This window comes from Cebus imitator, unplaced genomic scaffold (assembly GCF_001604975.1).
Source record: "Cebus imitator isolate Cc_AM_T3 unplaced genomic scaffold, Cebus_imitator-1.0 Scaffold333, whole genome shotgun sequence".
In the NCBI taxonomy this organism is placed as follows: domain Eukaryota; kingdom Metazoa; phylum Chordata; class Mammalia; order Primates; family Cebidae; genus Cebus; species Cebus imitator.
In genome coordinates this window covers 985265-1002572 of record NW_016107648.1, presented here as the reverse complement: position 1 = coordinate 1002572, position 17308 = coordinate 985265, and the positions used below count along the sequence as shown (strand labels likewise).

General features: G+C 37.1%; 1 protein-coding gene across 2 annotated transcripts in view; it reads right to left on the bottom strand.

The window, feature by feature from the left end:
* TBC1D19 (TBC1 domain family member 19) overlaps nucleotides 1–17308 on the bottom strand; it is a 148681-nt gene that overhangs the window by 25569 nt on the left and 105804 nt on the right. For both annotated transcript variants that reach the window (XM_017505107.2, XM_037730148.1), the window contains 2 exons: nucleotides 7355–7439; nucleotides 5232–5276 (listed from right to left, as the gene is read on the bottom strand). In XM_017505107.2, the coding sequence (XP_017360596.1) occupies nucleotides 5232–5276; nucleotides 7355–7439 (130 nt within the window). The remainder of the gene's footprint in view (nucleotides 1–5231; nucleotides 5277–7354; nucleotides 7440–17308) is intronic.

Below are 17308 nucleotides of genomic sequence, written 5' to 3'. Positions count from 1 at the left end.
TCCCTCTCCCCTGGCTGACAACCAAAAATGTCTTCAGACTGGTGTGTGTGTGTGTGTGTGTGTGTGTGTGTGTGTTGGGAGAATTGCCCCTGGTTGAGAATTACTGCTCTAGAGACCTGAAGCTCCCCTACCCAATATTCACTGGCAATTAATCGTTTTCTTCTGTCACGTAGGAAACAAATGGTATTAACAAATTTATGATGGTTGTTTAACACTTGTAATTAAGTCAGATATATGTGTATTTTTCCTACAAATCTGGCTTCCTTGCTTCAATTCTTATTCCTCTGTATTCTATGTTCATTCTGTTATTTACTCCCTCACTTATTCAGTAATGTTTACTGAGCACAGACTTTATGCCATGCATAATTCTAGGTGCTACATATGGTGGTCACCAAAACTGTAAGGTCCTTGTTCTCTTGGAGCTTACATTCTAGTGACATTTTTATTCTACACAATAGAAAGGATGATCATTTAGAAATATTAATTGGGGCTGGGCATGGTGGTTCACACTTGTAATTCCAGAAATTTAGGAAGCTGAGGTGGGCAGATTGCTCGAGCCCAGGTATTCAAGACCAGCCTGGCAACACGGTAAAATGCTGTCTATACAAAAAATACAAAAAGAATCAGCCAAACATGGTGGTGTGTGCCTGTAGTTCCAGCTACTTCTGAGGCCTGGCTAAGCCTTGAAGGAGTGCCCCAATACACATCCAATCTGCAAAGACTGGGAGACCGTTTTTAATTTTTGGTTCTAGATGTTTGATAAAATCTCTGTCAAATCACTAGCTAACTGTTACTCTAGTAGAATAAAGACTTCAGTGAGCATACAGGACAAAAAATACAATCTTTATAAAAATAATTCAGAAAAGTCACTAAACAAACACCTAGAACCCACAACAAGCAACAACAACGAATTCTTGGGGAGGTGGACAAGGAGACTCTCATTTCCACTGATACCACAGTCTAATATTCAAGCTATTCCATTTTCAAAAATAAAAAAAATTACTAGTGTGTGAAGAAATAAGAAAGTATAACCTATTAACAGGAAAAAAAGTTAATAAAAACTCCCTGAGGAAGCCCAGACATTGGACTTACTAGACAAGACTTTAAATCAACAATCTCCCTAACTGACCTAGCTCTATCTACCTCTTGTACCTCACCTTGTATCAGTCTATGCTTTGCTCACGATTTCCAGTCACAGTGGCCATCTTGGTGAGCTTCAGATCATCAAGCTTATTCCTGTCTTCAGACATTCTGTGTACTCTCTTCTGGAACATTCTATTTATTTGCATAGCTTACTCCATATAGTCTGTCTCTGTTTATATTCCATCTCCTCAGAGGCACCTTTCCTGACTACTTAATCTAAAATGGCTATGCCCATCCCAACTTCCTACAATTTCTGCTCCCTTTCATTGTTTATTTCATTACTCTCTGAAATTACTTTCATTCATCCTTTGTTGATTGATTGATGATTGATTTTATGTTCCCCTTACCAGAATGTAAGCTTCTTGGCAGCAGGTACTTTATTTGTATCATTTACTGTGGATCACCCTCCTACGACAGTGAGACAGGCTAAATACTTAAATGAATAAAGACAATTTATATGTGTTGAATAACAACAAAAAATATAAAATGCTTATAAAATTCTTGGGAGAAGTCTCCCTCCATTCAGGAATTTTGCTCACTAGCTATTTAGTGAATCTACTAGAGGATATCTTTCCACTGATGATGCTTCAAATGAAGTGAAAAAGCAAAATGTCTGATGCCACCATGGCCTACCATTTTCATCCCAGGGAAAATAATCACAGGCATGTTGGGGATGGTGGTGAGAAAACCTCTGCACCCTCCCCTTCCACCGCCCATAATCACTGGCCTGGTCAGGGACTGACAGTATGTTGGAGAGCTGCAGGCTAACCTCTACATGTAGTCCCTGAGACCAAGAAAGCCGGGCCAGTTTGGTGGTAGTAGTGATAGAGGTGTCCTTAAGATTTCAAAGTAATACTATATTTGGCAGAAGTTCAAAACTAGATGGGTAGTATAAAAATGCTGCTAAGTATTGCCTTGAGTTTAAAAAAAAAAAAAAAAAGGAACAGTAGATTGACTGGTCTTTGTTTCTTCTTGTTCAGCAAATCCTGAATCATTGCCCAGAGACAAGAGTCCTCCTTGATTCTGGCAAGTTCTAAAACAACCTGAGAGGAGAAATGATTCTGTAGAATTAAATTTATTAACAGCTGTGGGCTTATCTCATTAAGGATTAAACAGTTTTCCTTCTGGATGAAAATCTTTCTAGAACCTATTATATACATCCTTTACTTTTTCCTTATATTAACTACTTTTCTTTCTTCCCAAATACACTATAATGAGCTCAGCAACATCTTCCGTGGCAGTAGGGCATCCTGATAAGAATGTTGCTTCTGAAGCCAGACAGCTTGGATTCAAAGCCTGGCTTTGTCACTCACCTGTTGGGCAGGTTAACATTCTATGCCTCAGTTTCTTTATCTGTAAATAGGGATAATATTAGTACCCTCCTCATAGGTTCTTGTAAGGACTAAATGAATTAATACATGTCATATACTTAACACACTGCCTGGGATACACTACTGCTTGGAAAATGTTTGCTGCTGCTGCTACAAATACTGTTAAAATTATCACTACAGTAAGATTTTTTTTTTTTTGGTGTCTTGAGCTCATTATAAAGATGCTAAATTATAATATGCTGCAACCTAGTGATGCCTTCTTAAAGGACACAGCATTATTGGCTTTTACATGAAATGGTCCCAAACTGATTTGCCGGAGTGGTCTGATATGCTGTTTTATAGCTCTCGTATTTTCCTTTGTGAAGTCCCCTTTTTACTTTTCACTGTTGTTGGTCATTTTTCATATCTATATCAGCCTCTTTCCATGCTTCTATTTTTGCAGGGGGCATAAAAAAGGGTTAATCAATTTGTTAGACATATGTGCTAAGTAAAAGCTAATACATTCTAAACTAAGTTGAAAAAACTCTTTTATGGATAGAGAGAAGGAACTTGAGTCCATGGACATCTATTTGGGCTATTCATCTCTTTAGGCTATTTTATTTGTTCTCATTCTTGTTTCTTAGATAAATATAAAAAGTTACTTTAACACTAAGTTTCTGGGGTAATAGATATAACAATGGTAATACATAAAGTTAACAAACCTGTAATTGAGTTCAAATAAATATTCATTACAGTCCTATTACATGCTAGATACTGAAGGAACAAAAATGAATGATATAGTTCTGAGCTACAAGAAACTTGTAATTAAGAGGAGGAGATAAAGTATAAACAAACAATATCAAGGTAATATAGCTAGGGATACTAAAGATTTTAGACCAGGTACTAAGGGAGTCTAGAGGAAGGGCCCTTAGCCTAACCTGGGGATTCAGGGAAAGCTTCCTGAAAAAGGATCATGCCTGAACTGAGCTTGATGACAGCCAGGTGAAGAAAGGTTAGATGGGCTATTCTAAGCATGGGAACATGAGAAGTGATGAGACAGGAAGCAGCACAGTGCTTTCGTGAGAGTATTTAGCTGTGGGTATAAATGATACATAGTTTGATATTGCTGTGATTCCAAAATGAGATGGGAAATGGTGAGAAATGAAGGTAGGAGGTAGACTGTATAGGGATCAGACTCAAGGGGTCCTCATATGTCATTCTGAGAAGCTTGAATATTACTTTTTTAAGAGATGGGAAGCCATTAAGAACACTTTGAGAAAAGTAGCAATTTGTGGATTTTCACTTTAGATGTAAAACTTAGTAAGCAGTGTAAAAGACAGCAAAATTAAAAAGACTGTGGGAAGAGGGACCAGTTAGGTGGTTGTTGCAATTAACAAGCTAGAGACAGTAAGAACTGAAAGGAGACAAGGCAGTAGTGATGGTGTGGAAGAGAGGGTCCCAAATGTATTTGGAAGATAAAATTAGAAGGCCCTGGTGACCTAATTAGATGAGGTGGGGACAAGGTAGAGAGAAATCTAGGATGACCTTGAGTTACTAGAAAGATGATAATTCAATTAACTCAGAGAGAAATAGGTGGGTTTTGGACTTTGTTTTTTATTTAGTTTCATTTTTTTTCTTTTGGGGGGTGGGCATAGGAAGATAAAATAGTGAGTTCAGGCTGGGACATATTAAGCTTGAGGTAATTATGAGAGAGGTCAGAACTGGAGATATTTTAGAGTAATTAACAATAGATAGAATCATAAAAGGAAACGGCACCTTCTAGGTAAAAGTGAGAAAAGATAAGAAGAGCAGAACAAGAGTGAGACAGTAAAAGAGAGAGAGAGGTAGATGGCCCATGAAAGAAACTTAGACTCCATATTGAGAGACACAGGGAGAGAACAGTACCATGACCGCCAAAGCCATGTATGAGTTTCAGATGTAGCAGTCAGCAAAGTTAAACACACTAATAACAGCTACATTTTCTGAGCACTCACTACATGTCAGGCACTGTGTGGTTTTACATACCATATCTCATTTAATTTATTATCCACATGGTATGATGAATCTGAAGTTCAGAGAAGTCATGTAACTTACCCAAGGACATTCGGTAAGCTGGCAGAACTGGGATCTGAACCTAGGTCTGCTGGATTACAAAACCCATGTTCTTAACTCTGCCGGAGTAAAAGAACTTCTTTGGGATACAACTTATTATCATAAAGACTGCCCATATATTGCTTTTCCAAGAAGCATATCTTTAAACCTGTCTAGTAATCTCAAAAGAATATTTAATGTCTAATAAGGTCATTATACATTTGATCACTTTATAACATCAAAATGAATCATTTCAGTGATACCTTTTAATAATCTTTTTATTTCAGAAATACTACACTGGTCAAATTATGAGAACAGTAAGGTGTAATACAAGATAATCCACTCAACTGAGTAAAGCCCAGCTCCAACAAACCTAAAAGGAAGGTCCTCCTTGGACTAGTTAGTGTTCTTCACAGGAAAACTAAGTGCCTTGGACTTAGATCTAAGCATACTCAGCTTTTTCACAAATTTACTATTGGTCCCAGGGAGAATCAGAGAGAGTATGCGTAATTCAGCACAAACTTACCACAAATGTGGAAGATTTCATTAAATTGTACATTCTACGGAAGGCTTATTTTAGATAATAAATGATTATCCATTGGAGAGAGAATAAGAAAGTCACATTTCTATTGTAAAAGTTGTAATTTTCCCACTTCCCACTAGAGGAAGCAATAGCATTACTCTTACCATTTGGTGGGTAAAAGACAGCATATTCTTCCAGTCCTAGTTTTCCTGTAAGAGAAAACCATAGAGGATTTCAATATGGTTAAGTAAATAAATCTTTAAAAATCAATTTATTTTGTGAATGTACTAACAATGGAATTTTTAAAACTACTATAAGCTGATATGTCATTTCATGATATGGAATTAACTTAAAAATTTATCAGCCAATCTTTTGACATTTAGCAAATGCTTTCGTCAATTAAAGTTAACATGAACCTAAGTACAACAGAAGAGATATAAAACGACCAAAAGAACAAATGCTTTCAAGTTCCTTAAGCACTTAAGTAGGTATTTATTATGCATAAAATTGTTTTGCTAATTAAAAATAAGTCTAATATACTTATTAAAGCAAGTCTTAAGCTTTGTAATACTTTGTTTACATTTTTATGGAATGTGCTGAAAGTTAAAAATTAAATGACTAGCTATATGGTGGTCATAATTTTCTGAATACCAAAACAGTTCACATGATTTGAGAATGGAGCTGAATATTTGAAATCAGAATTGTCCCAGAAAAGTAAAGTATATTCACAATAATCAAATATTTAAGAGCTTTAAAAAGTATCTTTCCTTCAAAACTTTCTTAAAGTTCTCAGTTTTTTCCACCCTCCACTGAATATCTTTAAATAGCTTTCATTTTGACAGTTTTACTAACAGTTTTGAGTTTATTGAAAAGTCACTTGCATTTTGGTACTGGGCTTTAAAGTAATATTTCTAGTTAAAAATGTTCTTTTTATTCTTGTTGGGGCGGTGGCAGAGATTAAATGAAGAATAAGAAGTGTGAGCAGTTCAGGTTAGGGTGGTGAAAAAAAGGATTGATCTTGTGAGCAAGAAGAGATGGAATAATAAAAAATAGGTAGGTAGGTAAGTACATAAAATTGATTACTGGGCTAGGTGCTGAGAGGTAAACGGAATATATATATATATGTATGTTCCTTCAACCATGTGGTTGTAGCCCAGAATACACCATGAAACATTAGGCTATATTTGCTAACTTTTCTAGCACAGCCTTTAAGTGTTTAGAAGTTCAGAGGAGAGAGAAATGGATGATGGGTTGGTGGACATGATGAGGTACAGGCTAGTTCTTCAAGGACTTTTAATTTTTAAGGTGGAAGAGTGGGAAGCCTTCCATATGCAGGGGCTATAGGGAGGCTAGAATGAACATGGGGTATTGTAGAATAATCAGGGAAGCAAAGTCAGTTAGGTTAAGACAGTGTCAACTGGTCAAAGGCCTTAAAATCCTGGCTGAGTTTAGAGGTGAGCTCAGTAGATAATTAAGTTTACAATCAGTTTTTCAACAGATGACTTAGAGAAACAAACAAAAGGTTTCCACAAATTTAATTTAGAAGCAATGGAACTAAGAAAGCCTTAAGTTAGGGGTAGTCCAACTCCAGCACAAGGTTATGTGGCCTCTCCTAGGGCAGAAGCTGGAGAAATCAGGCAGATAGTTCAGACATAAGAGATACAGGAGAAACAGTTTCTTTCTTCATGGAAATGGTAGAATGGCCATACACAATGAAGTTTGAACTTTCAATGTTGGGTGTTCACCATTTAATAATAATAAAAAAAAGTTGGGAAGGGCATTCAGCTGAAGTTAATTCTATCTTCAGATGATGGCAGGATATTGATATTTTATAAGCAGCTGGTGATAAAAAGGAGAAAAATACCTAAACTAGAAATTAGAGAGCTAAAAGCATATAAATTATATCAAAGTTTTAAGTGTGGTGGAGCATTTTGAGAGAAGAAATATAGATGGTTAAAAAAAGTAGAAAAAGGAAATTTGTGTTATAAACTCATAGTTAGAAAGAAAAGTCAACAGATATGGCACAAAAACAGCAATAAAGGGGAGAACACAAAGGGAAGACAGAGAAAGTAACTTGAAATGCTGCTCTGGGAACCACTTTCCCATGATTTGTGATAAATTACTTGGGCATTGATTTGAGCTATGAAAGGATGATTACAGTCATCTGAGAGAAATCTTAAGTAATTTATAATAGTTTGGGAACACCAATATCTCCAGAAAATAAAACAAACATTCTTGGCATAATTACATAAGTCTTAATACTTTCTAAAAATGATTAAAAATTTACCTCTTATATATGATTTTGGTGGTGAGGCACTGTTGTATGCGAAGTGACTCAACACAGATGTATCCCGGGAAAAACAAAGTAATACCTGAATATAACATTGGAAAAAAATAGCAATTAAGCACCATTATAAAACCAGGTAATTCATTATTTCCTACTCAGCAGGCATCCTTCAAGTTCAAGTACCATGCCTTGAGATGGGAAGAGTGTCCTCTGTCGGTACACCTTTGGTAAGCATTACAGTGGGATGCCAAGTTCTTCCAAAGAGTTCTCACTGTTTGCTACCTCAGAAAATGCAAGTTGCTAACTAACAGTTGATTCTTCTCTTGTGTTTTCTATCTGGACAAGAGAAACACCTGGGGGAAATTTAACAGATGAAAAATGTATGGGGAAGACCCTGAGTAAGTATTGTGGCAGGGAGCAATTTGGGAAGTGCAGGAAAAGAACTTGACTCATGCTGCGATGCATCAGGCAGTTGGGCATGTCAGGGTGGGAGGGAAGGCAACTCGTGGTACTTAGAAGGGCTGGCAGCAGCAATAGAACAAATGGTTGCCTAATATAGGGTTGAATCTAGTTGTCCCGACCAGTAGGGTAGAGTTTGTCAACTCTGTGTAGAGATGAAAATAGGCAGGGTATAAAGTCAGGATCCAAGGATGTCCATTAGGAGGTACTAGATTGAGGACACCAGAATGGAATTTGAGAGCAGGAGCCCAAGACCCTGTAAGGCCATTAGTGATAGGAAATCTGGGTCTTGGTATTAGAAGACCTAGGATTCTAAAAAAATTACCAAGATAAGAATTCAAGATGACTGGAAAGGCAGAACAGGAGCATAGAGTCAGGGCTGAACTAGCAGCAGGAGTGAAGGGAGAGGAAAAACCCTTTTGTGTCCAAGACACAAGAAAGGAGACCCAGCTTTGGTAAAAGGATAGGTAATGGAGGTTGGGCATCAGTCAGGTTCAATGGTGGAATGCGTACCGACCACTGACACTGCTTTATTTTTATTATAAGTGACTACATAAGTGGTACATGTTTACGATAAATTTAGGAATATAGATTATTGACTGGGAGCGGTAGCTCATGTCTATAATTCCAGCACTTTGGGAGGCCAAAGCAGGAGGATCACTGAAGCCCAGGAGTTCAAGACCAGCCTAGGCAACATGTGAAATCCCATCTCTATTTTTAAAAAATTGCAAATAATTTTTAAAATAAAGAAATACAGACAATCAAAAAAGGGGGAAACAGCCATAATCCTGTCAGTCTTAATAATTTGATTTATATCCTTTCAGACTGCTTTTTAACATACTCATACATATAATTTTTTTCAAACCAAACAGGATTATATGGTTTTCTTTCACTATTATAAAATAAAATCTTGCATGTTCTTCACATGTACCCCAAAACCTAAAATGCAATAAAATAAATAAATCAGAAAAATAAATAAATAAATAAATAAATAAATAAATAAATAAATATTTCCTACACATTTTTATGTTGCAGAATATTCCACTGTATGAAAGAACAATAATTTATTTAACCTGTATTGTTGTTTAACATTTCATTATTTCCACTTTTCGCCAACTACAAACAACACTACAGTGAATTTCCTTATGGCTAAATACGTACAACTTTAATTATTTAAATTCCAAAAACTGGACCACCTGTCTGGTCAAATGCCTTGGGCATTTTTAATTGAACGATGCCTCTCCCACAGTTTCTCTATTTACTTCTTCCTAACTCCTATGAGCTGTAAGATTTACCTACATGTACTCAATCTGCAATGCCTTTTATTTACTTTTATCCCTCCTGTTTCATTCTGGATGACTTCCTCAGATTATTTTTTCATCAGTTCACTACTTCTCTTCTTCTGTCTCTACTATGCACCAAGCACTGTTCTAAGTTCCTTGTGTTTAGAATACATAAAAGGAAAGGAACAAACAAAATACCTCTTTTATGGAGTTAAATTATGATGGAGCAGAATGTATGTGTAACAAATAGCAAAAATAATAAATAATTACATTATATTCTATATAAGGTTGCAAGTGCTATGGAAACAAGGTAAAGGTGAACAGAGAAAGAGCAGCTGTCATTTTAAAGATGCTGTTCAGAGTAGGTTTCCTTGAAAAGGCATCATCTAATCAAAGGCTTGAATGGAGTTGAGAAACTTAGCATGTGAACATATGTGCAAGAGCATTCCAGGAGACTTATTAGGAGACTACTGACAGTAGTTTGCACTAAGATGGCAGCAGTGTATGCTGGATGTACGACACGCTACCCAGAGATCCTCCTCTAGGAATGAAGGACATATTATAGCAGCTGGTAGAGCTGTAGCAAGTAGTCCTCAGCAGCCAGCTCTTTTCATTGACTATCTCTGCTGAAAAGAGCTATTTTGCTCAAATATCAAGGTTATATCCTTTTCCTGAAATGTCCTACATCTAATGAAGGTGATGCAAGGGAAAAAGGTCTGAACTTCTCCCCAGCTCAGGATGGGTCTGACAGTTTATCCCATCTTCAGAACGCTCTGCAGCATTGGCTGAGGGTTTCATTTAAACTGTATTGCACCTAGACTTTTCCTTATGCTCAATCCTTAATCCACTGTACTTCTACATGTGTTGATTCCAAGAGGACTCCCCAATAAACCTTTGGCATCCTCATCTCCATCTAAATTGACTTCTCTGGGAACCCATCATACAACACAATGAAAGTAGGAAAAAGCAGTCAGGTTCTAAATACATTGTGAAGGCAGGGCAAAAGGAGTTATGGATAGATTGATGTGATGTTTGAGAGAAAGACAGGAGTCAAGGAGAGTCAACATGTGGAAGTTGAAAGTAGAACGATGTTTGATCTCAGCAGGTGGAACATCTTTAACTGAGACAGGGAAAGTGGGAGGCAGAACAGTTTTGGGAGTGAGATCATGAGTTCATTTTTCAACATGCTGTTTGAGATGTCTGCAAGACATCTAAATGGAAAAAACTGAATAGGTAATTGGAGATACTGTTATGGAGTACAGAAGAAAGGTTTAAACTGAAGATATAAATTTGGGAGTTATCAACATATAGGTGATACTGAAAGCCACAAAGTAGGTGAGCTTGGTGAAATCATCAAATGAGTAAGTGTAACTAGAGAAAAGAAGACCAAGAACTGAGACCTGAGGCATTCTAGGATATTGGGGGAAAAAAAAGAGAAGGAACCAGCCTATACAACTGAGGCGTGAGTAACCAACAGAGGTTGATTTACCATGATGCTCTGTGAGTGCTGGAAGTTGCTGGGAGACACACAGTGCCCTAGGCAAGGAAAGTTAAGTCAGCTTGTAATCAGAAAGCATTTATTTGTATGCATTTCTGGTAAACTGCTTAATAAGATCTCAGAAGAAAAAGACCTGAATTTCTACAGTTCTAATAATTTGTTACAAATTGTTCCTCATTCTAAACAAAAATACATGTTCTTACAAGAAGGGCATTACATAATGGTAAGAGGATCAATGCAACGAGCAGAGCTAATGATCCTAAATATATATGCACCCAATACAGGAGCACCCAGATACATAAAGCAAGTTCTAACTGACCTGCAGAGAGACTTAGAGACAATAATAGTGGGAGACTTTAACCCTCCATGATATTAGACAGATCAACGAGACAGAAAATTAACAAGTATATCCAGGAGTTGAACTCAGATATGGACCAAGTGGACCTAATAGACATCTACAGAACTCTCCACCCCAAATCCACAAATATACATTCTTCTAAGCACCACATTGAACCTACTCTAAAATTGACCACATAATTGCAAGTAAATCACTCCTTAGCAAATGCAAAAGAATGGAAATCATAACAGTCTCTCAGACCAAGGTGCAATCAAATTAGAACTCAGGATTGATTAAGAAACTAACTCAGAACCACACAACTTCATGGAAACTAAGCAACTGTCTCTTGAATGTTGACTGGATAAACAACGAAATGAAGGCAGGAATAAAGATGCTCTTTGAAACCAACGAGAATGAAGACCAGAATCTCTGGGACACATTTAAAGCAGTGTCTAGAGGGAAATTTATAGCATAAATGCCCACATGTGAAGCAAGGAAAGAACTAAAATCGACACCCGAACATCAAAATTGAAAGAGCTAGAGGAGCAAGATCAAAAAAACCTCAAAAGTTAGCAGAAGACAAGAAATAACTAAGATCAGAGCAGAACTGAAGGAGACAGAGACACAAAAAAACCCTTCAAAAAATCAATAAATCTGGGAGCTGGTTTTTTGAAAAGATCAACAAAATAGACTGCTAGCCAGACTAATAAAAAAGAAAAGAGAGAAGAATCAAATAGATTCAATAAAAAACAGTAAAGGGGATATCACCACCAATCCCACAGAAATAGAAACTACCATCAGAGATTACTACAAACAAATCTGCACATAAACCAGTAAACCTGGAAGAAATGGATAAATTCCTGGACACTTGCACCCTCCCAAGACTAAACCAGGAAGAAGTTGAAACCCTAAATAGGCCAATAACAAGGTCTGAAGTTGAGGCAGCAATTAATAGCCTACCAACCAAAAAAAGCCAAGGTCCAAATGGGTTCACAGCTGAATTCTACCAGACATACAAAGACAAGCTGGTACCACTCCTGTTGAAACTATTCCAAACAATACAAAAAGAGGGAATCCTTCCCAAATCATTCTATGAGACCAACATCATCCTGATACCAACCCGGCAGAGACTCAACAAAAAAAGAAAACTTCAGGCCAATATCCATGATGAACATAGATGCAAAAATCTACAATAAAATACTGGCAAACCGAATCCAACAGCACATCAAAAAACTTATCCATCACAATCAAGTAGGCTTCATCCCAGGGATGCAAGGCCGGTTCAACATATGCAAGTCTATAAATGTAAACCACCACATAAACAGAACCAAAGACAAAAACCACATGATTATCTCAATAGATGAAGAGAAGGCCTTCGACAAAATTCAACAGTCCTTTATGCTAAAAACTCTCAACAAACTAGGTATCGACGGAATGTATCTCAAAATAATAAAAGCTATTATGACAAACCAACAGCCAATATCATACTGAATGGGCAAAAACTGGAAGTATTTCCCTTGAAATCTGGCACTAGACAAAGATGCCCTTTTTCACCAATCCTATTCAATATAGTATTGGGAGTTCTAGCCAGAGCAATCAGGCAAGAGAAAGAAATAAATCGTATTCAATTAGGAAAGGAGGAAGTCAAATTGTCTCTATTTGCAGATGACATGATTCTATATTTAGAAGACCCCATCATCTCAGCCCAAAATCTCCTGAAACTGATAAGCAACTTCAGCAAAGTCTCAGGATACAAAATCAATATGCAGAAATCACAAGGATTTCTACACACCAATAACAGACTTAAAGAGAGCCAAATCAAGAATGAACTGCCATTCACAATTGCTACAAAGAGAATAAAATACCTAGGAATACAACTAACAAAGGATGTAAAGGACCTCTTCAAGGAGAACTACAAACCACTGCTCAAGGAAATAAGAGAGAACACAAACAGATGGAGAAACATTCCATGCTCATGGTGAGGAAGAATCAAATATCATGAAAATGGCCATACTGCACAAAGTAATTTACAGATTCAGTGCCATCCCCATCAAGCTACCATTGACCTTCTCCACAGAACTGGAAAAAAACACCTTAAACTTCATATGGAACCAAAAGAGAGCCCGCGTAGCCAAGACAGTCCTAAGAAAAAGAACAAAGCTGGAGGCATCATGCTACCTGACTTCAAACTATAATACAAGGCTACAGTAATCAAAACAGCATGGTACTGGTACCAAAACAGAGATACAGACCAATGGAACAGAACAGAGGCCTTGGAGGCAATGCCACACATCTACAATCATCTGATCTTTGACAAACCTGTCAAGAACAAGCATTGGGAAAGGATTCCCTGTTTTATAAATGGTGTTGGGAAAACTGGCTAGCCATGTGCAGAAAGCTGAAACTGAATCCTTTCCTGACACCTTACACTAAAATTAACTCCAGGTGGAATAAAGACTTAAAAATAAGACCTAACACCATAAAAACCCTAGAAGAAAACCTAGCCAAAACCATTCAGGAGATAGGCACAAGCAAGGACTTCATGACTAAAACACCAAAAGCATTGGCAACAAAAGCCAAAATAGACAAATGGGATCTAATTAAACTCTAGAGCTTCTGTACAGCAAAAGAAACAATCGTTAGAGTGAACCAGCAAGCAACAGAATGGGAAAAAAATTTTTGCAATCTACCCATCTGATATCCAGAATCTACAAAGAACTAAAACAGACTTAAGAGAAAAAAAAAAAAACCCATTCAAAAGCGGGCAAAGGATATGGACAGACACTTTCCAAAAGAAGACATATATGATGCCAACAAACATGTAAAAATGCTCATCATCACTGGTCATTAAAGAAATGCAAATCAAAACCACATTGAGATATGATCCTATGCCAGTTAGAATGGTGATCATTAAAAAATCTGGAGACAACAGATGCTGGAGAGGATGTGGGGAACTAAGAACACTTTTACACTGTTGGTGGGAGTGTAAATTAGTTCAACCATTGTGGAAGACAGTGTGGCGATTCCTCAAGGACCTAGAAATAGAAATTACTTTTGACCCAGCAATCCCATTACTGGGTATATAGCCAAAGGATTATAAATGGTTCTATTATAAAGACACATGCACACATATGTTCACTGTGGCACTGTTTACAATAGCAAAGACTTGGAACCAACCGACATGCCCGTCGATGATAAACTAGACAAGGAAAATGTGGCACATATACACCATGGAATACTATGCAACCATAAAAAACAATGAGTTCATGTCCTTTGGATGAATCTGGAGCCCATCATTCTCAGCAAACTGACACAGAACAGAAAATCAAACACCACATGTTCTCACACATAGGCGAGTGTTGAAAAATGAGAACACATGGACAAAGGGAGGGGAGCATCACACACTGGGGTTTGTTGGGGGAATAGGGGAGGGACAGGTAGGGGTGGGGCAGTTGGAGAGGGATAACATGGAGAGAAATGCCAGATATAGGTGACGAGGGGATGGAGGCAGAAAACCACATTGCCATGTATGTACCTAACCTATGCAGCAATTCTGCAAGTTCTGCGCTTGTACCCCAGAACCTAACATGCAATTACATATATATCTATATATAATATTAAATATATAAATATAATTATATATAATATAAATATAATTACACATATAAATTTATACACACACACATATATGGAGAGAGAGAGACAAACAGACAGACTGGCAAACTGGATAAAAAGTCAACACCCATTGGTGTGCTATACTCAGTAAACCCATCTCACATGCAAAGACACATCTAGGCTCAAAATAAAGGTATGGGGGAAGATTTACCAAGAAAATGGAGAGCAAAAAAAGCAGGGGTTGCAATCCTAGTCTCTGATAAAACAGACTTTAAATCAACAAAGATCAAAAGAGAAAAAGAAGGGCATTACATAATAGTAAAAGGATTAATGCAACAAGAAAAACTAACTATCCTAAATGTATACACATTCAATACAGGATCACCCAGATACATAAAGCAAGTTCTTAATGACTTGCAAAGAGACTTAGACTCCCACACAATAATAGTGACAGACTTTAACACCCCACTGTCAATAATAGACAGATCAATGAGACAAAAATTAACAAGGATATCCAGGACTTCAACTCAGATCTGGACCATGTGGACCTAATAAATATCTACAGAACTCTTCACCCCAAAGCCACAGAATACACATTTTTCTCCGCACCACATCACACTGATTCTAAAATTGACCACATAATTGGAAGTAAAACACTCCTCAGCAAATGCAAAAGAATGAAAATCATAACAAACAGTCTCTAAGACCACAGTGCAATCAAATTAGAATTTAGGATAAGTAACTCACTCAAAACCGCACAACTATGTGGAAACTAAACAACTTGCTCCTGAATGACTACTGGAAAAACAGTAAAATGAAGGCGGAAATAAAGGTGTACTTTGAAACCAATGAGAACGAAGACACAACGTACCAGAATCTCTGGGACACATTTAAAGCAGTGTCTAAAGGGAAATTTATAGCAATAAATGCCCACATGAGAAGTGAGGAAAGATCTAAAACTGACACCCTAATGTCACAATTAAAAGAACAAGAGGAGCAAGATCAAACAAATTTAAAAGCTAGAAGAAGACAAGAAATAACTAAGATCAGAGCAGAACTGAAGGAGATAGAGACACAAAACACCCTTAAAAAATAAATAAATCCAGAAGCTGGTTTTTTGAGCAGATCAACAAAATAAACAGGCTGCTAGCCCAACAAAGAAGAAAAGAGAGAAGATTCAAATAGATGCAATAAAAAATGATAAAGGGCATATCGCCACCGATCCCACAGAAATATAAACTACCATCAGAGATTACTACAAATACCTCTATGCAGATAAACCACTAAATCTAGAAGAAATGGATAAATTCCTGGACACTTACACTCTCCCAAGACTAAACCAGGAAGAAGTTGAATTCCTGAATAGGCCAATAACAAGGTCTGAAGTTGAGGCAGCAATTAATAGCCTACCCACCAAAAAAGTCCAGGCCCAGATGGGTTCAGAGCCAAATTCTACCAGATGGACAAAGAGGGGCTGGTACCAATCCTTCTAAAACTATTCCAAACAATACAAAAAGAAGGAATCCTCCCTAACTCATTTTATGAGACCAACATCATCCTGATACCTAAACCTGGCAGAAATGCAACTAAGAAAGAAAATTTCAGGCCAATTTCCATGATGAATATTGATGCAAAAATCTTCAATAAAATACTGGCAAACCGAATTGAACAGCACATCAAAAAACTTATCATGATCAAGTCGGCTTCATCCTAGGGATGCAAGGCTGGTTCAACATCCACAAATCTATAAATGCAATCCATCATATAAATAGAACCAAAGACAAAAATCACATGATTATCTCAATAGATGCAGAGAAAGCCTTCCACAAAATTCAACAGCCCTTTATGCTAAAAACTCTAAATAAACTAGGCATCGATGGATCGTATCTCAAAATAATAAGAGCTATTTCTGAGAAACCCATAGCCAATATCATACTGAATGGACAAAAACTGGAAGCATTCCCTTTGAAATCTGGCACAAGGCAAGGATGTTTTCACTCAACACTCCTATTCAACATAGTATTGGAAGTTCTGGCTAGGGCAATCAGGCAAGAGAAAGAAATAAAGGGTATTCAAATAGGAAGAGAGTATGTCAAATTGCCCTTGTTTGCAGACGACATGATTGTATATTTAGAAGACCCCATCATCTCAGCCCAAAATCTCCTTAAGCTGATAAGCAACTTTGGCAAAGTCTCAGGGTACAAAATCAATGTGCAAAAATAGCAAGCATTTCTATACACCAATAATAGACAGAGAGCTAAATCATGAGTGAACTCCCATTCACAATTGGTACAAAGAGAATAAAATACCTAGGAATACAACTAACAAGGGATGTGAAAAATCTCTTTAAGGAGAACTACAAACCACTGCTCAAGGAAATAAGAGAGGATCCAAACAGATGGAAAAGCATCTCATGCTCATGGTTAGGAAGAATCAATACCATGAAAATGGCCATACTGTCCAAAGTAATTTATATATTCAATGCTATCCCCATTAAGCTACCAATAACTTTCTTCACAGAATTGGGAAAAAAAAAACCACCTTAAACTTCATATGGAACCAAAAAAGAGCCCACATAGCCAAGACAATCCTAAGGAAAAAAAAAAAAATCTGGAGGCATCAGGCTACCTGACTTCAAACTATATTTCAAGGCTACAGTAATCAAAACAGCATGGTGCTGATACCAAAACAGATATATAGACCAATGGAACAGAACAGAGCCCTCAGAAAGAACGCCACACAACTACAACCATCTGACCTTT